General features: G+C 34.7%; 2 protein-coding genes across 14 annotated transcripts in view; one reads left to right on the top strand and one right to left on the bottom strand.

Moving 5' to 3' along the window:
• The window catches only part of LOC143223307 (uncharacterized), a 36,178-nt gene extending 23,030 nt beyond the window's left edge, over positions 1-13,148 (top strand). For all 7 annotated transcript variants that reach the window (XR_013012807.1, XR_013012812.1, XR_013012810.1 and 4 more), the window contains one exon: positions 10,580-13,148. The gene's annotated coding sequence lies outside the window, so the exon portion shown is untranslated. The remainder of the gene's footprint in view (positions 1-10,579) is intronic.
• The window catches only part of LOC143223306 (3',5'-cyclic-AMP phosphodiesterase, isoforms N/G-like), a 188,591-nt gene that overhangs the window by 74,660 nt on the left and 86,223 nt on the right, over positions 1-27,708 (bottom strand). The window contains exon 1 of one of the 7 annotated variants that reach the window (XM_076451127.1): positions 5,403-5,559. The exons of the other annotated variants lie outside the window; for them this stretch is intronic. Coding sequence (XP_076307242.1) covers positions 5,403-5,443 — 41 coding nt within the window. The 5' untranslated portion in view covers positions 5,444-5,559. Of the gene's footprint in view, positions 1-5,402; positions 5,560-27,708 lie in introns of those variants that run through there. 7 annotated transcript variants of the gene reach the window in all.

Raw genomic sequence — 27,708 nt, 5'->3', positions numbered from 1 at the left:
CTTTTACCAACGAAGAGTGGGATTGACCGTAACATTATAACGCCCCCACGGCTGAAAGGGCGAGCATGTTTGGTGCGACTGGGATTCGAACCCGCAACCCTCGGATTACGAGTCGAACGCCTTGACCCACGTGGCCATGCCGGGCCAAACTTTTAGATACCTTACAATGTATTGTCTAGTTTAAGCGTAAAGCAACAAAAGTCACATAATGTGTTTAAAACTATACTCTAATTTAATCTTAAACAAGGAAAATCATGTGATACATGTACAACCCGTGGTCTAGCTTATTAGAAGTCGTGTGGCTTAGTTTATTGTAACACCTACCAAAGTACTGTTATATGTTATAATCCGGGTCTAGTTTATCTTCAAAGTAATATAAGTCACGTAATACACTATTAAGTCCGATATTGTTCACCCTGTGAAACGAATAAGATGTCAAATCATTACTTTGGACATTTTTTTGCTTAAACATTTGTCGCATATACACCTGTTATTTATAAAGATGATTTTATTGTAAAACAGACTCGAGATATTTGATACTATGCTTACTTCTAGTGGAGAAAATGTGAAATTATAAGATACGAAGAGCATCAGCAAGAGAGAGAGACCTGGATTACAAGTAATCAAAGTTGCTTACAAGGGACGATCACCAGTTACGACTGCTGAACCCACCAACTTAATACCTAAAGAACAGCAAAGATTATATGGATGATAGAACCATAACATGAAGTCTCATGAAATCTTGATTGAGAGAGTTATCCATGAAACATACCTTGAATGAAAGAGCTATTTGTAAAACATACCTTGAGAAAAAAACATCTTGGGTCAAATAGCCACATAAGAAACACAGTTTGAGTCAAAGCGTTATCTACCAAAAATCTGTAGTTGAAGAGCTACATAAGAAAACCATCTTAAATTAAAGCGTTATCTTGGAAAACATCAAGTCAAATCGTTATTTACGATACACTTCAGATTAATTACTAGATATTTAAAGTTTCGACACCTGAAATCAAGGTTCTATCTCACAAGCTGTAAATAATAAACGAGTCAACGTAATAACTCCAGTTCAAGCAAGATTTGTTACAGTGAAGGTATTATTACTAATGTCTTACCTTACAAATAATCAACGTTCAGAACTATACAGAGGTCTGTTTGAAGGTATTATTATTAACGTCTAATCTTAGAAGTGATCAAATTTGATTATTAACGTCTTACCTCACAAGTGGTCGGTATACGCCGCTAAGGACGTAGATGAAGTTACCAATATTAACGTGTTATTTTAGAAGATATAATGATTCAATGCTGAAGACGTAGCTGAATGTGTTGCTAATATTTCAAAGAAAAATATCAACCAGTCAGAAATCAGAGTTTTTAGACCTGAATGAATGTGAAAATATATCTAGAAGCAACATATCTTCCCAAAGACAATCTTCCTTTTGAGACCCTACTGAATTAGTCGCTAAACCATGAGGCAGTGGAGCAAACGAAAATGTTTACAAGATACCAAACGTTCTTCGGAAAAGCTCTAACTTTGAAGAACCATATGCAATTCTTAACATTTTAGAGTTAAAACGGTTAAAAGTCGGCACTTGTAACAAACGCAATTGGATTACGAGTTCTACAAGCCGACTGAGATATCCCAAGAGATTTATTTGTCAAATTCCTTTCTTAATGATTAAAGAAGCCAAACTTGAAACCCATAACCGTGGCTGGCTTAGGACGGGTTTGAAGGGCCCGAAGAACACACTGCAAGCTTTCAGGGGCGCAAAAATGATAGAAATAAGCAAACAACAAGTTATCAAGCAAAGAGATATTTGTAGCGAATGCATGTGTGCAGAACTTAATACCACATGGAACACAAGATAAGGTCTTACTTTATATATATATATCTGTGTATATGCGTGTGTGTGTGTGTGCAAACCAAATTTAAAACATTTTTTTCCCAATACGTTTATTTGTTTTGAATTTCGTGCAAAACTAAACGAGGGCTATTTGCGCTGGCTGTCGCTATTTCAACAGTCTAAGACTAGAGAGAAGGCAGCTAGTTATCACCACCCTAAGCCAATTCTTAGGCTACTCTTTTACCAACGAATAATGGGATTGATAATAACATTTTAACGCCCCCAAGAATGAAAGGAGGAGCATGTTTGGTATGATGGGGATTCGAGCCCGCGACCCTCAGATTTCGAGTCAAGCACATTAACCACCTGGCCATGCCAATCCGCGTTTATTTTTCTAGGAATTTTATTAATTTTAGTGTAGGAAGGGGCAAAAGATCTTTTCTGAGACTAAAGTTCATTAAAATTATTTTCTTGTTTCACAATTGGACAAGAGAGATTAAAAGGCCTAGCAGTAATTTCTATAGAAAACAACATAACCAGAGAAATTAAAATGAACAAATTAGGGAAAGGTTCGCCACATTAACAGTACGTAAAGTTCCACTTTCTATATACTAATCTTTGTTTCTGTACATGTATTTTTCTACCATGTATCATTTTTGCATTCTATATTCTGATTTAAAAAAATGTAAAGTACAAAAAAATAACGCCAACATAAGAATTTTAAAATAGCACCCTACAATTTTTGAAGTTTAGTCGGGAGTATCCAAAACACTCTAAGCTAACTAAGGTAGTCTAATTGGCTAAAACAATTTAAGCAAGAACCGCAGGTTCGAATCCCTTCTGGTTTCAATTTTTACTTCCTCGGGAATATGTTAATTGAACGTGTGAATATTTTGTGAATTTCCGAGAAGACAGTTATTTTAATGTAACACTACTAGAAATTACGTGAGAACTGGTAGATCTTCTAGAGCCTAAAAACCTTAATCTAACTTGTCAATATATCATGTTGCTTCCTTTTCTTTAACGATATATTTTACACCTCAGATGTGGATCCGAAACCGACCTGTCGCTTGCAAGACGAGTGCTTTACCAACCTAAATAAAGAGCTGGTCCCTTAGCTTTTGCTCGCAAGACATTTTTAACTACTAAAACAAACTATATTTTCTTTTCCTATCAATCAAGGCTTGACCTCGGGCCTGACATAAGGGCCGTGGGACGGTCTCTAATTTGACGCCAATGTGGTATTTATAACATGATGTATTTCTTCACATCAAGACTTGAACATCAGATTTTTTCATGCTAAACGGATGCTCTATTAACCGAGCCAAAGGGTTGGTTGGTAATACACTTCTAACTGTTCAAATTGTTACAACTCCAAGACAACATCTTTTTAAAAGAGCAATCTAGACACACAATCACATCGTTTCTGACTGTTAGTTTAGATTTCTATATTTAAACTTCTCAAGACAGAAGGACTTAAAAAAGCCCACTGAATTTCGGCCGTTGATGTTTTAGATGTCATTAAACATGACTTAAACAATATTGATTTTAAAACTTGTTTTCGTCTCTTTGTTTCGAAAATGGCTACACTTGTATTGATAATGTGAACGAGTCCAAACTTACCTACCTATTATTATTAAAATAATAAATTGAATTTGAATAGCATTCCTTCCTACTTACAACTATAGCTGGAGGACACTGTCACCTACAGGGTTGAGTGGAAATTATTGTAAAGTTAAATGTGATAAAATATCTTATACTAGCAAAAACGCTGCCCTAAGGACGATTGTTCGGTTAGGATCTTAGAGAATTGAACGTGGTACTTCTCTGTCATGAAATTGTTCTGTCACTGCATCTTGGTGAGCAATTCGATGTGCTTCTGAATATCATGTTTGTTTCTGGCTTCTATTCACTGAATCTTGCCTCATAACTGGGTGAGCCAGCCTATCTCTTTCTTGCTGTAACTCGCATCTTGACGTTTCATTTTCTTTCTCATAGTTTCAGACTTTTTCCGTGATTAGTCATTTTTTCATTTTTCCACTTTGGCTACTTGATTTTCAATGTTTTTCATCATTTTATCCTCATACTGAAGTAAAAAAAAAATAATGTAACTTACCATCGAGCTACTACAAATTTCCTGCAGATTTGTAAGCAATGGACTCTGTTCAAAGGACCTGAGTTTCCTTCGGTCAGAGAGCAGTTCATTTTATAACATATGCTTCAATTCTCCAGCAGAAAAAGTCGCTTTTCATCTATGACATCACGATGACTCAAACTCAATTTACCACATTTTTAGAAGTTTTATTTAAAAAAAATTCGTTGATAAAAATAAGTGTCCAAATGTAATTTACATTATTAAAGAAGGAAGAAGCATCATTAAGGAAGAGATTTAGAAAAAAATACAAGATAAAATCTTGTTCTCACTTTAGTGATGATCTGTTTTATAACTTGCCAGGTGGGTTAAGGCGTTCGACTCGTAATCTGAGGGTCGCGGGTTCGAATCCCGGTCGCACCAAACACGCTCGCCCTTTCAGCCATGGAGACGTTATAATGTGACGGTCGATTCCCCTATTAGTTGGTAAAAGAGTAGCCCAAGAGTTTGCGGTGGGTGGTGATGACTAGCTGCCTTCCTTCTAGTCTTACACTGCTAAATTATGGACGGCTAGCGCAGATAGCCCTCGAGTAGCTTTGCGCGAAATTAAAAAAAAAACAAAACAAATAACATTTTGCGGACAGATGGACGTCAGTCTGTTACATTTGTGTATTGTGCAAGTGGTACTGTAGGGTTGGTGTACTAAAGATTTGTTTTGGTTTGTTTTGAATATCGCACAAAGCTACATAACGGTTATCTCAGCTAGCGTCCCTAATTTAATGGTGAAAGACTACAGGAAGTCAGCTAGTCCACGTTTGATGGGTTTGAAACCGCGCTCCTCAGATTACGAATCAAGCGCATTAAGCACCTGGCCATGCCGAGCGACATGTACTAAAGAAAATATTACGAAGACGACTGAGAAAAATTTATAATTGTCTGTTTTGGAGTAGGACGCCAGAAAATCAAATTACGTTTTAAATAAAACAAATGTATAATTATTATGACGAGAAACCTACTTGATGTAAAAATGCATTCTAAAGACGGCTAAAATGACCTAAGAAAGTCGAGAAGTTGTTCTGTATTTTATTGCAATTAAAATTTTAATACCCATACCAGCCTCTTTAGAATACAACTGCATAGTTACTTTGCCCCATTCTCTACATATATATATATATATACACTTACATCTGTGTGAGTGTGTATAATAATATTTTCTTCGAGAAATATCATGAATGTGTAATATTATATGCATACACATAACCTATCGATTACTATACGGAAACGTGGTGTAACCCGAATTTGTACTCCTGTAAAACAATTTTACTGGTTAACCTCAGTTTAACAGTGAAAGTTTGCGAGCGACATCTGGTAGGAAGTTATTAGACTAAATGTTTAGATGAGGACACTCAAAAGCAACTTATCAATTCTTGCAAGATATAGAGCTATTTCGTTGCTATGACGACACTCACCTGACATTCTTGCGACTGAACACCTGTCTTCTTGATTTCATATCGTGAAAATTCCGCGAAAGAAGAACAGTTGAAGTAGTGTTGTAAGAGACCGTCGCCCTGTGGCTTTCTACTCGCCGGGACGTTCGCACCGTCCGCGCAGATTGTCGGTTAGAAACATTCATAACCTGGCTGACCTGTATGTAGATTAATTCTTGTTGAATAGAACGTCGAGCGATGAAGTAGTCTTGTTAAAATAAACCTGAGTCCTTTACAATGTTTGTCCTGTATGATTATCATACACTTACTTCACTGAGTGCAGCTGGGGTTCATCACCAAACTTTAATATGACAGAAAGCTGAGTCAACTAGTTTACAAAAACTTTACCTTTAAAGAGACTTTATACCATCCACTTCTACACAATGACCACATCTTGTCTTGTATACTGCACGATCATGCTAAAACTAAGGCTACATTAAAGCGCAATTTTGTGCAAGGTGCTAAAACTGTTTTCTTCGTTTGCGTGGAATTCGCAAGTGCACATAGTAACTTCAGCGACATACTTGAAATGGCTTAGATTGAAAAGGAGGCTTCACTCGGGGTGACGGAGCCAAAGAATTCTACCACGCGATGAGACGTTGCTGTGACGCAATTTAAATCCGATGTAGGGGTTATTAGAATTTCATTAGTTTTTACGAGATCAGTTGAAAAACACGAGAGACACATTACAGGAAATGATTTTACAAACTAAAGGTTGAAGGTGAAATAAATATAATCAAACTTGCCACAGTTTTCACTAACATTACTTCGTATGCCACTTGACAAAGGTTTAGCGAGAAGATAGTTTCAATAACATAAACAGCGATCCCAGAATAGTAAGAACCAGTTGGGTACTAACTCCCATTTGGCTTTTCCAGTTCGTTCTAAACAGCTTTTTGCAGCTGTAAACATAGCGAGATATCTTTCTGCTCACTGTTATTGCTCGAATATGAAGAAAGAGGGGTTCCGTAGAAACCATATCAGCCACTTGTTAGTACCAGCTTAAAAGTTAAAATCTTGGTCCTACTTGTTTTGTGCTTTAAATCGTTATTGGCAACTGACGAAGACACGTTGATTGTTTGTTTGTTTTAAATTTCGCGCAAAGTTACACGACGGCTATCTGCGCTAGCTGTCCCTAATTTATCAGTGCAAGACTAGAGGGAAGGCAGTTAGTCAACACTACCCACAGCCAACTCTTGGGGTACTCTTTTACCAACGAATAGTGGGATTGACCGTCACATTGTAACGCCCCCACAGGTGAAATGGCGAGCATGTTGGGTGCAACGGGGATTCGAATCCACGACCCTCAGATTACAAGCCCAACACCTTAATCCACCTGGCCATGCCGGGCCTTAAACATGTTGAATGACGGAAACTTGGTGATTTCAAAATGCTAAACTCTACAGCGTATCACGTGATATATAATATACATACATATAAGCATTTGATGACTTTCTGCATTTTCCTCTACAGTAGCTATTATTGAATCTTATTTGTCGTAATATTCACCATAAAAAAGTTGAAAATAATTAAAAAATTAATTACAAAGGTAATCATGCGTATGAAATGGATTAAGAACTGATCGGACCTCGTAGGATGTTAGTAAAACTAACAAAAATACCCTCCTTCCGGGTAGGTTTAACAACTAGTTCCTGCGAAAGGCTTTTAGACCTGCGGCGTTTTTCGGAATTATGTTGTGTGACAATGCTACAACAACCTACTCAAACTTTACATTCAGTAATAATCATGATCCACGAGAGAAAGGATTTTATTAAAATTTTAGTTTCAAAATGAGCTATCATCAGAACATTACATCACATAGTAGGTTTTATTGAAGTATTTCTTTGTACACGCAGTTATCAATAAAGGTGTCTTGCATTTCTGTTAAACACTCATGAGTTTTTCAATAAATAAAAATATTTTAAAAATCTGTTTGTGATTATTTAACGTTCGAAACCTGCTCTTTTTCTGTAATTTTTATAGGTTAAATCTGAAACTTACTCCTTTTTGTCTGTAATTTTAATGATTGTGAAATATTAATTGTTTTATTTGTAACTTATTATTATTTATTAGTACCTTCTCTACTCACACCAGCCATTTTTAATTTTCTATACAATTTTCTATACAAGTGGGTATTCTCGTCATCATGAATTGTTTTATTTATTACTCAGGTATAAAAATATTGTCTAGTTACAAAGATATTACCCAGTTATAATCAATTCTATAGCTTCCGAAATTATGAAAGTATACGCCGCAAACTCCATTAAACATGCTCGCCCTTTCAGCCGTGGGTGCGTTATAAGGTGACGGTCAATTCCACTATTCGTTGGTAAACGACTAGTCCAAGAGTTGTGGGTGGGTGGTGATGACTAGTTGCCTTCCCTCTAGTCTTACACTGCAAAATTAGGGACGGCTAGCGCAGATAGCCCTAGTATAGCTTGCGCGAAATTAAAAAACAAACCATTAAAATAAGATTACAGTCGAATATACTGGTAACAATGAGTGTATCCTGTTAAAACTTCAATGCATTTTAACCAATGTAGGCTTCAGTACTTCATGTACTATCCATTAGCTTCTTATATAGAACTGGCAAGATCAGTATACAGATTTCCATCTTCCATGTAATTTACTAATTTTGGGTCAGTTCTTTTACAGAAATACGGTATATGTAGAGTAAAACGCTAAAGGCGAGTACGTAGTTTGATAGATTGATACAGCTCACTAATTAGGTTTAAAAATGTTCTTTATTTGGATCGATACTGGAACAATTACACATGTTGTAACGAAGAGGCTAAAATGTAGTAACTACAAAACGTTACTGTCGTGGCATTTTGTTTTCTGCTATTTTTTGACAGGCATGTTTGCGAAATTTGACAGTAAGCTGTAGTTTCAGTGGCTTAACTTCTATGTGAAGATACTTTCGAATTTTAAGCGATGGACGAAAACTTTGTTTAAGTCCAAAGCTAGAAAATGGGCTATCTGCGCCATGCCCACCTGATTGTTAGCGTTATAAGCCTTCTAGTTTACAGCTGAGCCACCTATGGGCGCGGGTCAAACGAAACAACCTTAAAACGAGTTGTTTACCTTCATTACAAACTCCTACTACATCTGCCTTTGGGACAGCTTTACGTGGAGTATAGACTTGGCTTAAGTCAGTAATACGTGGCATTTTTTTTCTGCTATTTTTTGAAAGGCATGTTTGTGAAATTTGACAGTAAGCTGTAGTTTCAGTGGCTTAACTTCTATGTGGAGATACATTCGAATTTTAAGTCGAGGATTCAAAACAACTTATATAATTTGTCCTTGTTTCTATATGTTAATATCGAATGTATATTTAAACTTCCCCTTTACTTCCACGTTTACATGTAAAAGAGAAACGAATGTTTCTGTTCTCATGTTTCAGTTAAGGATTAGATGTTATAAACACTGTAAAATTCAATCGATTATGCCTATTAATAAGTACAACAACAATAAACTTATGTTTTGTAAATCTAAGATTTATTATGTATTTTAATACTAAAACAAATGATATGTCACTTAACATGATTTAGAAGAACAAACGTAGCAATGTTATGGGTAAGTTCAGGACATTTTAATATGTCAGCATCTTCATCGGCTCACATTCACTGAATCAAGGTTTTGCAAAGAAACAAAAACTGACGTACAAACTTGTCACACTTAGAGAAAGAGGACTTGATATACAAGACGAGCTTGTTTATTTCAGCAAAAGCTGAAATAATACTAAAGGGGTACCTGGTACTGATTTTATCAAAGTTTATTCTTAATTTCGCACAAAGCTATACGAGGGCTATCTGCGCTAACCGTCCCTAATTTAGTAGTGTAAGGCTAGAGGGAAGGCAGCTATTCATCACCACCCACCGCCAACTCTTGGGCTACTCGTTTACCAACGAATAGTGGGATTGACTGTTACATTATAACGTCCCAACGGCTGAAAGGTCGAGCATGTTTGGGGTGATAGGGATTCGAACCCGTGATCCTCGGATTACAAGTCGAACGCCTTAACCCAGCTGGCCACGTCGGGCCTTTTATCAAAGCAAATTTTCTAAAGAGCAAAGAATGTTACAGTTTTACAGTGTAGCTGAATAAACATTTAGATTTCACAGCAGGTGTGTTTTGTTTGTTTTTTCAACAATGCATTCCTTAATTCAGAAGTAAAAAACTCATTTTATGAAGCCCATAAAAGTTTCAAATAGTTCATTAACCCGTTGACGGGCTGATTCGTGATATAGGGCACAGTCCGCCTCCGGCAGTTGAATGCAGCTGTGCCGTATATGGTGTACAGCTTTGCGAAAATTCAGCGCGCATTCAGAACAGCCGTCATCAATAGGTTAAAGTAGTTGTGGCGAATAGAACTATTTGTCTTACTCAGTAAAAATACTGATGTTATTTGCCCTTGCTTGTAGTATGTGAGAAAGATATGGATTTACACATACTTCACTTTTTTACATGTATAAAAATACAAGTTTCAACCATATGCTTTTGAGAACGTTTGAACGAGTTCTAGACATTGTTAGAAATAACACAAAACGTTTTACACTACTGGAAATGAAAAATGGTATTTAACTTGTTATAAAAGAAAGTGAATATTGAAACGTATTACACTCTTCATAGAGGGATGTTGAATGATACGATACTTTTTTAGAAGGGGAATGAACGTTGAACAAGGTATTTGTTTCAAGCCGAAATGAGCAAAACAAACGTCAAGAACTAGATATAAACATTGAAACACCTGAAAATGAGCATTCATAGAGGCGTTACTTTATTAAAAACGAACATTAATATTATAGTACATTAGGTTTTTAGAGGTGAAAATGACGGTTGAAACACGCATTTCTTTGTTTGTTGGAAACTAAAACATGTATTACGTATAGGGCGGAAATGAACACATTACTCGCTATACACTAAAGTCAACATTAAAAGAACAATTACTTTTAACAATGAAAAAATTTCTTTTATAGTTTGGTATTATTACTTTATCAATTGTAATCATTTTGTTTTATTTCAAAGTATAACAATTTTTGTTTAAATTGTTGATGCTGTCTCGAGAATTAGATATTATAAACTCTAGCTATTGTATTCTTTATTTGCATTTTTTCAAAGAAATCTAGATCTTTCTTGTTCTTTTGTTTCTTTTTCAGCGCTCTGTCCATCACGGAGAATCGAATCGTGAATTTTAAAGTTGTAAGTCCATAAACTAACCGCTGTTCCAGTGGAGGACGAATATAGAGCTAATTGAATTTTACAATACTTAGAAAACAATTTCTCAGTTTTTTAAACACTATGAAAGTCAGTTGATTGTGCCTGTTAATAAGTACAACCGCAGTAGATTTATATTTGTAAATCTAAAACTTATTATGTATTTTAAAACTAAAAAAGTGGCGTGCCACTTAATATGATTTAAAAGATTTGAGACGAGCAATCGTAAATACAAAATTGAAAGTGTATTTCAGTTATAATTTCTTCCTAATAACACATATTTAAAGGACTCCACCCATTTATTAGAAATTTAGAAATTCTATTTAATGAATAAGGTAGAGTCCGTCAAGGGTCTCGTTCCCAGTAATTAAAAATATGGGTGAAATAAATAAAGTGTTAACAAGGAAATTACTTTTTATTTATTTGTTGTCAAGCACAAAACTACTCAATGAGCTATCTATGCCCTACCCATCGCGGATATAGTGTTATAAATCCACAGGCTTACCAATGAGCCACCAGGGCGAGAGGAGGCTTTTTTTTTTTTTTATTTGGAGCAAAGTTACACGAGAAGTATCTGTGCTAGTCGTCCCTAATTTAGCAGTGTAAGACTAGAGGGAAGGGAGCTAGTGATCTCCACCCACCACAACTCTTGGGCTACTCTTTTACCAACGAATACTGGGAAGTAAAGCAAACCATAGATTATCTCACAAACATATACCACAGTAGACAATATAATACTACTATATCAACCGTATCATCAATATTTTAAAAGATAAACAACAGTTACATAATACAACCAGTACAATGAGACAAAGAAACACTTCGAACCAATGAAACATAGACTTGCAGGTAATTTCAAGCACATAAAGCTCTCGAATTATTAGGCTTACTTAGGCCATTTTCAGCTGATAATTAGAGTGTTGTTACTTGAAGATTACGAAGTACAATTAATTAATAAGGAGAAAACTAATAATAAATAAATACTTATTTAACTTTGCTTCAAGTCTTCTGTTAGTTGAATTTTCTTCACGCGCATTTCCGATTCCTTAGTTTTTGTAATAACTTTCTTTATCTTTCCTCTTTTTAATAGGCTCATTACATTCATTTAGAGTATGATTTGTACTTAAAACCTAAGATATGACGTTGATTTCACACTTGCATGTTCTTGTATAAAAATTTGAAACCACTTAGTTATGGATCCAATATAACCTAAAGTTAGTTTCAAATATATTAGTATATAACATCTGAAGTTTGAAATATACATGTTCGATTTTTAAACTTGAAACGTGTTGTAATCTACATTCATCTTTAAAGATATATTTTAACTCAATTTGTGAGCGAGCTTTATAACGTAACTAATGTAGTTTATTTCTAATTAAAATTACTAGTTACTCCCGGTATGGTGGTACTAAACCAATTTGCTGTTAAGTGACATTCTAATTAAACTGTTTAGAAACATTCACGCTACTTAAATATCCACCAAATGATATGATCTGCAATGCGTATTGCGTATTTCTAATTAATAAGTATTTGAAATACTGGATTTGAGTACTTATATTAAAATGATTTTGGAACCTCACCATATCATTTTACAGTCTACGTTGCCACATCCTGTCATGCTCTATCTGACAACAGTGCACCATCACAATAGAAATGCAGTATAATTTCAATTTCCGAGAAAGCTCTGTCATAAGGTTGGCATATCCAAAGCAGGCCAAATCTTCCTGCATGGCTTCCACAATCCACATAGTATATGAAGATGATGGTTTCCCAACGCCAGTTTCAACATTCTGTCCTCACATCATACAGAATTGCATTAATGTTGCGTCCTTCAATTTAACATTCTCTTGAGGTATGAGACAGTTCAACAATTATGTCATTGTATATGTGATTTTCGTCGCTTTCCTAACTTCTAAATTCCCTATTTTAACACGTTTATGCTCTGAATGTATAAATATTTTGCGTCGGGAAAAAGCTGTTACATACCCTTTCGAAAAACGATAAATTTTTACTGCCATCAAATTACGTAAAAGATATGTCAAGCAATGTCAAAATATAGTTCCGATACTGAATTTATATTAGATCTGGTTGTAAGGTAACGCACTGATTTCCATATTCAAATTTATTTTTATAGAACGTACCAACTCATCTGTATTCAAGTACGTTATCAATGAAATATTGCGTACTGCTTATTTTATCCGCTTGTTCAGTTAATATATTTAACCAGGTTCTTCTTTAAAAAAAGACTACAAAACCAACAAAATCAAAATATAAACCTTTATTATGAACAAAAATTACTAGAACTGGAAGACCAAGTTAATTTTTAATTGTGAATACGTTTATTGTTGAATCTGTGGATAGTTTTCAACAACAAACATACTATAGAAGGTACGTTATCTTAAACTAGGAAGAACGTTCATAAAGCTAATGCTTTTCATGGTAGCAAAGGAACAAGTCAACAGATGAGAGAACTAATCTTAATTGCATAATCGTGTTCGATTTCCTGCCACTAAAAATGCTCGTCCTTTCAGCAGAGGAATGGGGCGTTATAATTCTACGATCAATCCCACTATTAGTTAGTAAAAGAGTAGCCCAAGAGTTAGCGGTAGGTGGTGTTGACTAGCTGCCTTTCCTCTAACATTACACTGCTAAATTAGGAACGGCTAGTGCAGATAGTCCTCGTGTAGATTCCGTGATATAAAAACCAAAAAAATTTAATGCCATCTACTTGATATTAAAATCATTATTATATTGAAACATGTGATCCCCTGGTGACAAACTTCGTGAAATGGATTTCTGAAACATGGACTTAAGAAACACCAAATTCATTACTTTGATTTAATATAAATCTGTGTGCATAGATATATAGACTCTTCTAACGGAACTTTAATGCAGAGAAATTTTATCAAAACCATTATCTTGCATTTCTTGTTTGTTTGTTTGTTTTTGTTTTTTTGAATGTCGCACAAAGCTACTCGAGGGCTATCTGTGCTAGCCGTCCCTAATTTAGCAGTGTAAGACTAGAGGGAAGGCAGCTAGTCATCACCACCCACCGCCAACTCTTGGGCTACTCTTTTACCAACGAATAGTGGGATTAACCGAAACATTATAACGCCCTCACGGCTGAAAGGGCAAGCATGTTTGGCGCAACAGGGATGCGAACCTGCGACTCTCGGATTACGAGTCGCACGCCTTAACGCGCTTGGCCACGCCGGGCCTGCATTTCTTGAGAATAATTAAAACCATCTTTGAAAGTATAATCGTTACTGGATAACAGTTCCGGCATGGCCAGATGAATTGGGCACTCGACTCGTAATCTGCGGGTCGTGGGTTCGAATATCCGTCATACCAAAAATGCTCGCTCTTTCAGCCGTGGGAGCGTTATAATGTGACGATCAATCTCACTGTTTATTGTTAAAAGTGTAGCCCAAGAGTCGGCGATAGGTGGCGATGATTAGCTGCCTTCTATCTAGCCTTACACTGTTAAGTTAGGGATGGCTAGCGCAGATATATAGCCCTCGTGTACCTTTGCGCGAAATTCTAATACAAAACGAATTAGACAATAGTTCAAAGTACGTGTCTAGAAATGTAGTAATTTTTTATGAGAAATAATGACTATTTTTTTCTCAAAATAAAATCTAAATAAATGCTTGATGGAAATGTTTTCTAAAAATTAATTATAATATTGTAACAACATTTATATGGAGAATGACTGTTCCATTTCTACTACTTGAGGAAAACAACATTTATACGTATATTTGGTTATATATTTTAAATATTGATGGATTAGCATTTTACCTTCTGTATATTTTAAAGTTATGTTCTTCTTGATAAATCATTGTAGAACGAATCAAGCAAAATTTGATTCCCAGAAACATATTCCAACTTGGTCAACTGTATGATCCTATAAATTATTAACTGTGAGGGTAAAGGCAGTAAGTTTTATCATTAATTTCGGGGTCTTCTATTTGGACTGTCTTTTTGGTTTTGGGTCTTTAAGCCTACTAAGTTGAATAACCTTTATCTTGTGGATTTTCAAAATTGAAAATGTGCTGCGGGTAAAACATTATAGTGTTGTAGCCGAGGGTTTCGATTGGACAGAATTTAATGATATTACGTCAGTATGCCTCCTTAACAACCAAGCATAGGTAATAGAAAATTTCAGCCAATGATTATGATTTTTTTTAATAGCACAATTTTATTACTCATCACGACCTCTACCAACCTACCCTCCAATCTAAATATATGCTCATAGTAGTGCATTGCCCGTTTTTACGTATATAAATATTTATAGCTGGATGAGCTTTAAAAATACAGACTTCTCACAACAGATCAGGCTAATCGGTAAACCATCCTGATAATCCTTACATATAGTGCATTATAAGTAATACAAAGATGAAGTGCTGATGGCCTTACTTTATGATATTCATAGTATATCAGTAAATGTCTTTTGTTGCCGTTTAATTTAAATAAATACCTTTGTAGTTTACCTGTTTTGGTTATAGGTGGAGCTCTGTTCAATTTCACAAATATGGCCTTCTTGTATAGTCAATTTAATTTAAATACTTATTACTTTATTATTAAAATTGGTTTGTTTGTTTGATTTGACTTTTGTGCAAAGCTACTGAAGGGCTATCTGCGCTAGCCGTCCCTAATTTAGCGGTGTAAGGCTAGAGGGAAGGCAGCTACTCATCACCACACACCGCCAACTCTTGGGATACTCTTTCACCAACGAATAGTGAGATTGACCGTAACATTATAAAGCCCCCACGGATGAAAGGGCAAGCATGCTTGGTGCGACGGGGATTCGAATCCGCGGCCCTAAGATTATGAGTCGAACGCCTTAACCCAGCTGGCCATGCCGGGCCTATTAAAATTGGAAGCGACTATTGAAGCATGCTTGAATCACTTTGATAGAAGTAGAAATGAAACACTGAAAAACGCAATACTATGATAAAATCTAAATGAACATTGAAGTATGCGTTACTTTATCAGAAGTGAAACTGAACATTGAAACACACGTTACTTTGATAGAAGTAGAAATGAAAAGTTAAATATGCATTATATTTAACAGAAGTTAAATATCGAGACTCGAGTTATTTTGCCAGAATAGGAAATGATCACAAACACACCCGTCACTTTATTATAAAGTGTTTGTTTGTAGTTAAGCATAAAGCTACACAATGGGATATCTGTACTCTGCCCATCATGGGTATTCGAAACTAAGTTTCTAGCGTTGTAGGTCTATAGACGTATCACTGAGACTCCATATAACATTAGAAATGGAAATGAACACATGTTGATGTGTTAGATTTGTTTTATCTTGGATAAAAATATCACGTGAAGCTACATGATTGCTAACTAAGGATAATTGTCCTCAAGTTTGAAGTGATAGATTAGAAGCAAGGCAGTTATGATAATCAGTGCCAATCAAAAACTCTAAAAATATTACAATCTTGTCGAACAGTGGTTAGTACATACAACTCGAATTTTGTGGGGTCACATGTTCGAATCCTGTAAACGAATATACTCGCATTTTCGGCTGTGGAAGTGTTGTTATGTGATAATAATCACAATATTCGTCAGTAAAAAGTAGCCCAAGAGTTGACGGTGGGTTATAGCTTTTACCTCGTTAGAAGTGAAAATTAAATAAATAAGCGTTACTTCATATAGAATATGGAATAAAAGTTTAAAGGCATCACGTGTTACATTGGCCCGGCATGGCATCCCTGTCGCGCCAAACATGCTCGCCTTTCAGCAGTGGGTGCGTTATATAGTGACGGTCAATCCCACTATTCGTTGGTAAAAGAGTAGCCCAAGAGTTGGCGGTGGGTGGTGATGACTAGCTGCCTTCCCTCTAGTCTTACACTACTAAATTAGGGACGGCTAGCACAGATAGCCCTCGAGTAGCTTTGTGCGAAATTCAAGAACAAACAAACAAACAAACACGTGTTACAAAAGCAAATGAATAAAAACTCGCATTATTGAAGCCAATCTTCTATATAAATCAATGCTGGTTGGCCCCACAGTAAATCTCTGAACTTCAGAGCTACCGATCTGGGTTCAACTCCGTGTGATACCATATAGGTAATTACGGAATATTTTTTAGAAACAAACAAACCAGTAGATATAAAGTAACTAAGATTTCGACATATCGCTTCTGTATAGTTATATCGAGTGTTATTATATTCTCTTAAATACTTGCGAAATAATTAGCTCTGCTATTATGTTTTAGTTGTATTCCCCTACCCCCATAGTGGCACAACGGTATGTCTGCGGACTTACAATGCTAGAACCTAGTTTCGATACCCGTCGTAAGCAGAACACAGACAGCCCATTGTGCTGCTTTGAGCTTATTTGCAAACAATCAATAGAGTTCTGTTAGTCGGTTACTCCATATATACTTTATTTAGTATTTTTGTTTATAACTTAAGAGATGGCGCCACATGCAAAACATTTCACACATGATTTTTTTTGCAATTCTGTCGTTTTCGGCTGTTAATCATTTATTTTTAAATAAAGTAAATTATTAGAGCTTCCACTTATCCTTGTGAATTCTAATTTTATTTGATTTTTGTATGTTAATTAGTGCGTTGGAAGCAGTAATATTACTTTTTTACTTTTGAATAGATAAATAAGTTGACATGTGCTACAAGTTCTCATGCACTTTACATAGAAATGATACTGGGATGCCAAACATGTCTTTTCAAATAGCTTTTACAAAACAAACCACAAGATCTTGGTTTGGAAAAACTATTCATGTCAGAAGGACTACAATTGGATCCCACACCAAACATGCTCGCCCTTTCAGCCGTGGGGGCGTTAAAATGTACGGGCAATCCCACTATTCGTTAGTAAAAGAGTAGCCCAAGAGTTGGTGGTGGATGGTGATGACTAGCTGCCTTCTACCTAGTCTTACACTGCTAATTAAGGGACGGCTAGTGTAGCCTTGCGCAAAATTCAAAACACCAAACCAAACGATTGGATCAAAGAATGTAAAGGCAAAGACAAAATCTTATAATATCAGATTGAAGAGACCTGGATGTAGTCTGATCAAATCTGAGAATTGAAAGACAGGATTTAATGAGATTAGAAACTGGGAGCTTTGTAAATGATTTGATCAAGTCAGAGAATTAAGATTATCTGATCAAGGATTTGTATGAATGACACATAAAGAAATATTATTGGTTATATTAGAGGGTCGACAGGCTTAAACAAACACTGAATAGTCTATACAGAATCAAATCGGACAGTTCATAGACCTGGACAAAACTAATCAGTTAAAAAAGTAAATAATTCTGTTATAAGCTAATTAAGTCAGAAAATGTGAGAGACCTAGACTGTGTTAAATTAAGAAAGAATAAGACACCTTTGAAGAATGGTGAAAATAAGAGACGGAAAGACTTTACCTGCTAGGTTCTCTAAGTACTGTGACTATCTTGAGTTGCTAAAAGAAAGCTTTTGTAATGGATAAGGTCTTTACAGGAAATTATCTTGACCAGATTAATCGACCATTTTCTATCTTTCACTTAGATCAGGTAAAGACTAAAACAAGATTACCTAAACATCCTTCTTAAAAAATTTCGTCTCGACTAAGTCAAAATTATGACAAAAATAGTGTTGTTTTTTGTAGTTAAGCGCAAAGCTACACGGTGTCCTATATGAGCTCCGCCCACCATGGGTATCGAAACCTGGTTTCTTTTGTTTTAAATTCCACAGATATATTGTTGTGTCGCTGGGTGGAGGGGTAAAAATACTTCATCAAAGAAAGAACATAACAAAACTGTAACAAAACGAAATAAAAAACAGACACTATTTATCTTTCATATGGATCAGCTAAATTCTGTGACAAAATGTCTGAATTTTTTTGTCCTTCGTCTTGGTCACAAATAAAACTAAAATAATTCACAGATATTATTTCTCCTTTTCAACTGAACCAGGTGTTGTGCACGAGAAAAATATCTAAAAACGTAATTATTTGCATGATTCACGTAGCGGTTATGGAAATAACACCATAACCTTATTCTAACGTTTAACAGGACAACAACAATAACAAACATAACACTAACAAAGCATTTTGACAAAGAGACACTAATGTCTTTTTTTCCCAATGTTTCAATTGAACTGAGTACATTTTTTGAAATAATATAAATGTTATGCGACATAATAACAGTGTGGAAAACATGCAATCAAGTGTAGCTCAAACATATAGTCGTTTCTTTACTCCCTGACTGCTTAAAGATTGCGACAATTGTATATTGTAAAGAGAATATTTTTTATTTACAAGACACTTATGTACTTACAATGGAAAGTGCAAGGACTGTTATCACTGTGATGAATAAGGACGAATTATCAACGGATTTCTTTGGAGTTGCTTGGATTTGCCCACTAGATAGGACAAAGCACTCCGATAATCTGTATATGTAGTTATTGTACATACAAACTTACAACTTACAGATAAAAGTAACATATAGCATACAGCACAAGGAAATTTTCCCGCTGTAATCGACAGAACAAAGATCACCTTGAAGTTATAACAATAAGATATACATTCAAAAAACTGGTAGCGTCACCTATTTCGTAGTTTCATTTATAATAATAAAACGTTATTAAAACAAACAACAGCATACAATTGACTTTAATACTGCACTCAGCACTCGAGTGCTAAAGAAAGATTAACAGCTGGAACTCCTGACATTCACTCATTTACACATGTCTAAAAACAAATTTGTTTGTTTTGAAATTCGCGCAAAGCTACACGAGGGCTATCTGCGTTAGCGGCCAACTAATTTAGTAGTGTAAGACTAGAGGGAAGGCAGCTAGTCATCACGGTCCACCACCATCTCTTGGGTTACTGTTTTACCAACGAATAGTGGGATTGATCGTATCTTTATAACGTCCCCACGGCTGAAAGTGCGAGCATATTTAGTGTAACGCGGATTCGAACCTGCGATCCTCAGATTTCAAGTCGAGTGTCCTTAACTGCCTGGCCCTAAAAATTAGATGCTTGACGTACAATTTGCTTTTTTTTTTCTTTTAGCGCCCCCTTGTACAATTTTGTGCTAATTTGGAACATAAGAAAATCTCGTATTCACGTAACTAGATTTCGATATTTGTTCATTGTTAATAACAATAATAATAATATAACAATCTGAGATTACGAGATTATTAGTACCAGAAGCAATTTGTTTTTTTTAAGATTAATAATAACACATGCCTTGTTCACAAAACTAATAATTATCTTACAAACGATAACATCAATATTGATTTTAACGATGACAAAGCTACACGAGGGCCATCAGCGCTAGTTGTCCTTAATTTAGCAGTTTAAGACTAGAGGGAAAGGAGCTAGTCGTCATCACCCACCGCCAACTCTTGGGCTACTATTTTACCAATGAATAGTGGGATTGACCGTTACATTGTAACGCCCCCACGGTTGAAAGGGCGATCATGTTTAGTGTGACGGGGAATCGAATCCGCGACCCTCAAGTTGCGAGTCGAGCGTCCCTAACCACCTGACCGTACAGGGCTTTCAGTGACAAATAACTTCCCATTATGTCTTCTTTTCCCTTACTTTTCCGAACAATATTCAGAATCGATACAATACGATCCCAGTTAGTACACATCAAGACCCCAGGGGAGCAAAACATGCTACTTAAAAAGTCTTCTGTGAATGTGAAGTCCAATAGATTCCAGAAAGAAAGCGACCAACAAGAGTTATGATTCAAGAACATAATATACTTACAAAACACTGTAACAATAGTATATTTGAAAGAGTCAATCATTTAGACATGACTCACAAATGAGAATATGAAAGACAAAAGAAACCCTCTTCATCCACCTAATTAATAACCTAAAAACGTGTGAATATCACGCCAGTATTTCTATCAAGAAGCTCCAAGATTAGTCCCCCAATTATACCCCCTCAAAGTTATCACTATAGAATTTCTTAAAGATACCAACTGATAACCAGCTGAAACTTCTTAGCAATTACTTTCAATTAGACTTGGACAAAAGTACAGACTATTAACTATGACAATAATTGATATCCGATCGCCACATTTTACCGTACCTAACGACAACATGCTTGTTAAAATGTTCTATTCTTAGTTCTTGCTAGTGCTCTGTTACTAAGCCCGTTAAAAATGTGGGGTTGATTCCGAAACCAACTTTCAGATGGACTTCTCGTTTTAACTACACACCTAAAAAAGGCCATGTAGCTGTACATCTATAATATACAAATCATATTACAATTCTCCTTCATGCATACTAGCTGAGAACACCCATTAAGGAAGCAGCAATTGTAAAATGGAAGATGTTAAATAATGCTTCTCTTTCTCCTATTACTAAAACCTTAATGACCACATTATATGTTAATCACACATTCCACTTTGTGGAAGGCTAATTGACTTATTTAACTGAATAAATACCCGTTTCTTTAATTACAAAACTACAAATCTATTAAAAATGGGAAATATGCCCCACTTTCCTAAATATTCAGTTGTTTTGTTTCCCACCATTGTGGAAAAAAAATTATGTTAGACAAATAATATCTAGTCTTTGATCTTTAATCAAGCTTCGAGTGTACTTCTGCAAAACTTATTACATTTGAGATTTAACATTCCTTGTAACTGACTAATTAATAATAAAATTTGTTGTTCTTTGTGTAAGTGAAAAAGATAATATGTAGCACGTTAAAATAGCATTTTTCAAAACCTGTGTTAAAATGTCTCTGCTAAATTCAGTGTTTGTTTACCCGTATGAAATATATAAACTCTAACCGAAATAGAATTATGTGTGTAATGCACAACAGTTGTATGAAAAGTCATAGAGTATTTTACAAATTAAAATATTTATAGTATTTTAGTGTATCTTGAAGTTCTGCTAATAAGCGTTTATGTTTCTTAAGGGTGTGTGATTTTACTAACGGATAATAATCGTAGTACTATGATGAAACAAACTGTGATTTTACACTTAAACATCGATGGAGAATTATTACATGCTATGAGAAGTTGTTAATATTTAAAAATTGTTTGTTGTAAACTGAACTTGTGACCAAAATTATCAACACAACCTCGAAACAAATAACTTCGTAATGATATTCTTTATAAAGAACTCTCATATATTTTACTTGTTAATATCTTAGTAGATATTAAAAGTCTAATTTGATCGAGTTTTTATTTTGAAAAATTATTGTAAGCCGACTAACAGAGTCTGAACTTTTGACCATTTGCTGTTTGTGAGGTAGGGTTTGGTTTTAATTTCGCGTAAAGTTACACGAGGGCTATCTGCTCTAGCTGACCCTAATTGTGCAGTGTAAGACTACAGGAAAGGCAGCTAGTCATCACCACCCACCGCTAACAATTGGGCTACTTTTTTTTACCAACAAATAGTGAGATTGACCGACACATTATAACGCCCCCACGGCTGAAAGGGCGAACATGTTTGATGCGATACGATATTGAAGAGAAAGTGTACAACAATTGTACACATACTGAAAGTTACATGTCTCACCAAATATTGAGAAATAGAATATCATGAATATACATTTAGTGTTTTGTATCACTATATAAAGTGAAAGAACTATGTTTATTGACTTGTTTAACTTAGTGACGTATAGAACTCCAGTTAACATATAATGAGCATTAAATTTATGTAGAAAATGAATTATTATGCACGGTTTGAACTGTTTATTTTCAGATAGTAATTACTGTGTAAACACAAAGATAGCAATAATGTATTATAAGTAGCTTGTTTATCTTTTGATTTAATAAACCTTTTCTGGTATGCCGATTACTTACTGTCTTCTTTTAGTAAACCCGTGAGTCAAACAAAGGTGTTATCTGTTTTAATGCACACATAAGGTCAAAAATTTTCAAAACCTGACGTCCTACCCTATATATATTTTCTATAACCAAAGTTTATTGAGCAAGTCAATGTTCTTAAATATCAAACACGTGACTAATGTAAGAAATGCTGAAAGAGAACAAGCATGCGTACAGACTATTATCAGTTAGTACGAACTATTAGAAAAAGAGGTAACAACAGTACTCATTATTTACATAGACCATTTACACTTAACTGACTTATAAAGCTAAACATGAAAATAAGTATCCTTTTCAGGACATGTCATTTGATATATAGCAGCATTGTTACCATACCAGTGTTTTGTGTCCATTAATTATATTTTCTGTGTGTATGCAAATTACAACATGAGATAATTAAACTGAACTTTTGACTGATTATTGACTCAAACTTATAAACCATATAAAATCTTATATGCTGAGTTGGAATGGATATAATTTGAATGAACGCTAACCCAATAAAATTATAAACGATGATGCCTAAAGTACCTGAAGTTTTGCTGAATATATCGTGATCAGCAGCCAAAAATCTATAAGGAACACCCAACAGTGTTCAAGAAGCAAAAACTTTGATATACACTGCTAGCAAAAATATTAAGACCAATGAACATAAAGAAAAAATATGCATTTTGCATTGTTAGACTCAACCACTTATTTGAGTAGAGCTTCAAAAGATGAAAATAAGAAAAGGGAAAAAAACTTTTAGCATTTAATAGGGAAAATGTGAACACTATGGAATTAGCCTAAATACTAGCTGGTCAAAAGTTTAAGAACATACTAAAAAAAATTGATAAACAGGGTAGGAAATGTCCAACAAGAGGTCTCAGTAATGAGTTGCACTTCCATCATTGTGAATAACTGCAAACATTCGCTTTGGCATGGTCGATATAAGCAGAAAGATGGGTGGAATATTATTTCAAGTGGTGAAGATCGCTTCACGAAGATCATGCACTGTTTGGAACTGACGTCCATTTTTATAACTTCCCTTTCCATCCACCACCAAACATTTTCAATGGAGTTGAATCACGTTATTCGCCATAAAAAAGTCCTTTGTCCTGCAGGCATTGTGGATTGCAGCATTATTCTGCTGAAAGATCCACTCATTTCCACACAAGCGAGGACCTTCAGTCAATAAGGATGCTCTCTTCAACATGCCAATATAGCCAGCTGATCTTTGACGCCCCTGTATAACCTAAAGCTCCATTGTTTCATGGAAGGAGAAAGCACCCCAGATCATGAAGGAACCTCTTCCACTGTGTCATGTAGAAAATGTCTCTGGTGGGATACCCTTATCGTGCCAGTAACTTTGGAAGTCATCTGGACCATCCAGGTTAATTTTTTTCTCATCAGAGAACAAAACCTTCGTCCACTTTTCTACATCCCATGTTTGGTACTTCTCAACAAAGTTTAACAGAGCTGTTTCGTGGTGTGGAAGGAGGCGTGGCCTTTGAACACGTTTACGGTTTTTAAAGCCTTTCTCTCGTAGATGCCAACTTACTGTTCTTGAGCTACATTCAGCGTCCGTAAGGACCTTAATCTGGTTCGACGATCGGGTGGTGTCTTGTTAGACAACCCGTCGAATCCCCTTGCTCAACGCCGGCGAAATTTTCTTAGGCCGAACACTTGAAATTTTCGTTCTGTATCCCTCAGGGTCTTTTAAGAAATTTGCAACAGCAGTTTTACTACGCCCAATCTCACCAGCGATGACACGTTGAAAGAGATCTTGCTTTTGCCGCTCGACAATTCTGCCACGTTCAAACTCTGTCAACTTTTTAGCCTTTGCCATGTTTTTACCCAAAGTAACACAGGAGACGTCAGTGGGAGATGTTGATAACACTAATGCTTGAACACAAATGACTAAATTTCGTTAGTGTCTACTGATTAACATTTCGTTTCAGTATGGTCTTAAACTTTTGACGAGCTAGTATTTAAGCTAATTTCATAGTGTTTACATTTTCCCTATTAAATGCTAAAAACGTTTTATATTTTTATTTTCCCTTTTCTTATTTTCATTTTTCGAAGCTCTACTCAAATAAGTGGTTGAGTCTAACAACGCAAAATGCATATTTGTTTCTTTATGTTTATTGGCCTTAAGATTTTGGCCAGCAGTGTATGTTATCATATTGAGCTTTGACATAATGTGAATTTTATGTAACAACGTTGAATTCTATCATTCATATTACCAAAAATATTTGAAATAATCACTAATTAAAATATTTTTATGATTATGTTCATTTGGGAAACTAATAAGTTTAAATACAAGATAAGAATGTAGAATTTCTGGTTCGTATAAATGAAAAGTTTGTACTTGGTTTAGACGAACATATGGTCAATGTTTTTAAACCTTGCTATTAATTGTTATGCATCAGGAATACGATTAAATAAAACAAAACTGACAAATATTCACTTAGAATAAAAAGTACTACAAGGACCATATTCGTCTGTTTATGGACAATATTGTATGCATTATGTTTATTATTGTTGTTGACGTGTGTCAAATTGAAAAGTCCTCTCTAAATTTAGGTCCCACAAAGATATTAATGATATGTTTTGTTTGTTCATGATTTTGTTGTACAAGGTTTCACGTAAGTTTGCTCTAAATAGACGTCTCTTATTATTAAGATTAGATTGCAAAATATTTATTGTGAGATAATTAATAATGTATTAAAAAGGAAATGTCGTCTCTAGAACTGTTTTATGCTAAATCAATAATCGTTTTACATTAATTAAACTTAGACATTGTTGACATGTTCAGACAATGTGCTCATCATCTTCCATTAATAGAAAACTACTCTTAATAACACCATCTGTATCTGTGTGATCATGTGTTGACTGTGTATTTCGTACTAGTCAAAGTGTATCAAGTTTGGAATCGATCTTGACATCAAAAAGCTCTCAAGATTTATTGAAAAAGAAATTTTAGTCTTCAAGCAAATGTTCTGTATAAAATGTATGACAAATAATAACTAATTCATTCAATATATTTAGTTGTAGCAATATAAGCGTCTTTTTACAAATGATAAAAATAAGTAAAGCAAATTGTTGGCTATAATAACTGCATAATTCAAAAAATAGATGACATGTATGTTATAATAGCTGTCTCATTGATTTGCAAAAGTGAAACGGAGGTGCCCTATGTAACATTGTTTGTTTAAAAGATTATGTAAATGAAATGATATATTTTATCGAGAATATGGTTAAATGCGTGTATTTGTGTGTTTTCTTATAGCAAAGCCACATCGGGCTATCTGCTGAGCCCACTGAGGGAAATTGAACCCCTGATTTTAGCGTTGTCAATCCGTAGACTTTCCGCTGTTATAGCGGGTACCAAAATGAATACACACAAATGGGTGAAAGTGCATATTTAAATAAGAATCCTTTTCAGGACAAAAATTATAAAACATTAATTAATATATTAAATCAAAATACGGTGTGTATTTTAATGTACATTATCATAAGAAACAACAAATTGAAAGATTTAATTAAGAATATAGTTATATAAATAGTATCAACACAAAGTAAAAGGAAAGCAGTTATGCTAAAGTATTGCATGATACTTAATTAAATGTCCTTTTCAGAACAATAACTGCAAAAAGTAGGCTTAAATATAGAAACTAAAAACTACGATCAGTATATGTTAAACTGTACTAAGACATACAAAAGAAAGCGCTGTCTTGTTCAATATTTATAGTATGTATTGAGTAACAGTATCATCCTATAATAGCATACGTAAATGAAAAATAAGTTGAAACATATTTAAACCTGCATGGTAACGTACGGAAGTATAGAAGCATCTTTGTAAAATGTTCACATGTTGAAATCTGTATGCAACCCTTAGCAACATTGTCTACTTTCGTAAAACACATGTAATGCGAATATATACATAAATAAATACAAAACATAAGTTAAGATCAGCATGAAGCAGCTATATTTAGTAATTTACTTATAAAATAAAACTGTAAACACATAGTTATAAAAATAGATTAAATTATTAATTTTAAGACTTTGTTAATAAGGAGAAGAGGCACTTGTATTTAGGTTTAAAGTAAAGAAGTGTAAAAACATTAAAAGACTATGAACGAAATATTTCTCTGTACACAACATTTTTTAAATAAAAAAATCCACCTTGTTTTGTGGATAGTCGCCATCTTTGACTGACATCTTGCGCTTTCTTATAGTTAACTCTGAAATTTGTATTGGGATTTAATGTTTGTTCGTTATTCAAAAGTGAAGAAAAGGTAAAAAATAACGTAGTTTATTTCATTGTCTGTTTGTCTATGTTACCGAAGTTATCTTTTCAGTTAATGCTACAAACGTTGTAGTTTTATACTCGAATAAACGTAAAACACTACTGTAAGATTAATCAATCGGAATATCGTGTTTCTTTGCCAGCTAACACGCACACATACACACACGAACTGACTAACAAACATTATTCTTTTTAGTTAAATATATGTCACAACTTGTTTCTTCCCTACAATTATATGTGTATATATATTTCAAAGATTTATTAACATTAAGTTTAATCAAAATGTAGATTAAAACGTTGTTGTTGGTTTTCTATCTTCCTGCGGGTAAAGTGTAACTTTTTGCTGGTGAATTTATTACGTAATGATTTTATTAATAACAACAATACAGATGAGCTTCCAAGCTAGATTCTACAGGTTTTACCTCAATAACGTTTACTTTTGTACCAGACACACTGTCTGAAGTTTCTGTTTCAAACATTCTTTCAACACCACGTCTACTATATCTACCACATTCATCTTTGTACCACATACTCTTTGATATCCATCTATACTATATCTGTCACGTTCATCTTGTTAGTACGAGATATTGTCCTAATAACGACCATGTTCGTCTTTGTACCAGGCACTCTGTCAGAAACATATCTACTCTATCTACCACGTTGATCTTGGTACCAAGCACTGTTAGAACTGTCTTTTCTATATTTACCACGTTCATCTTTGTACCACATACTCTATCATATCATCTCTACCATATCTACCACGTTAATTAACTGAGCCAAACACTCTATCACAGAAATCTCTATTATTCTACCATGCCAGTCTTTGTACCAGACACACTGTCAGAGCCATTTATACAATATCTATCATCTTTCACAAGACACTTTGTGAGAACCATTTTTGTAGTATATACCACGTTGACAATCTCTTATATTCATCTGTACTGTATCTACCATGTTC

Source organism: Tachypleus tridentatus, chromosome 8 (assembly GCF_004210375.1).
Source record: "Tachypleus tridentatus isolate NWPU-2018 chromosome 8, ASM421037v1, whole genome shotgun sequence".
Lineage (NCBI taxonomy): Eukaryota > Metazoa > Arthropoda > Merostomata > Xiphosura > Limulidae > Tachypleus > Tachypleus tridentatus.
The sequence above is the reverse complement of the archived record's forward strand: the minus strand, read 5'-3'. Positions and strand labels throughout refer to the sequence as shown.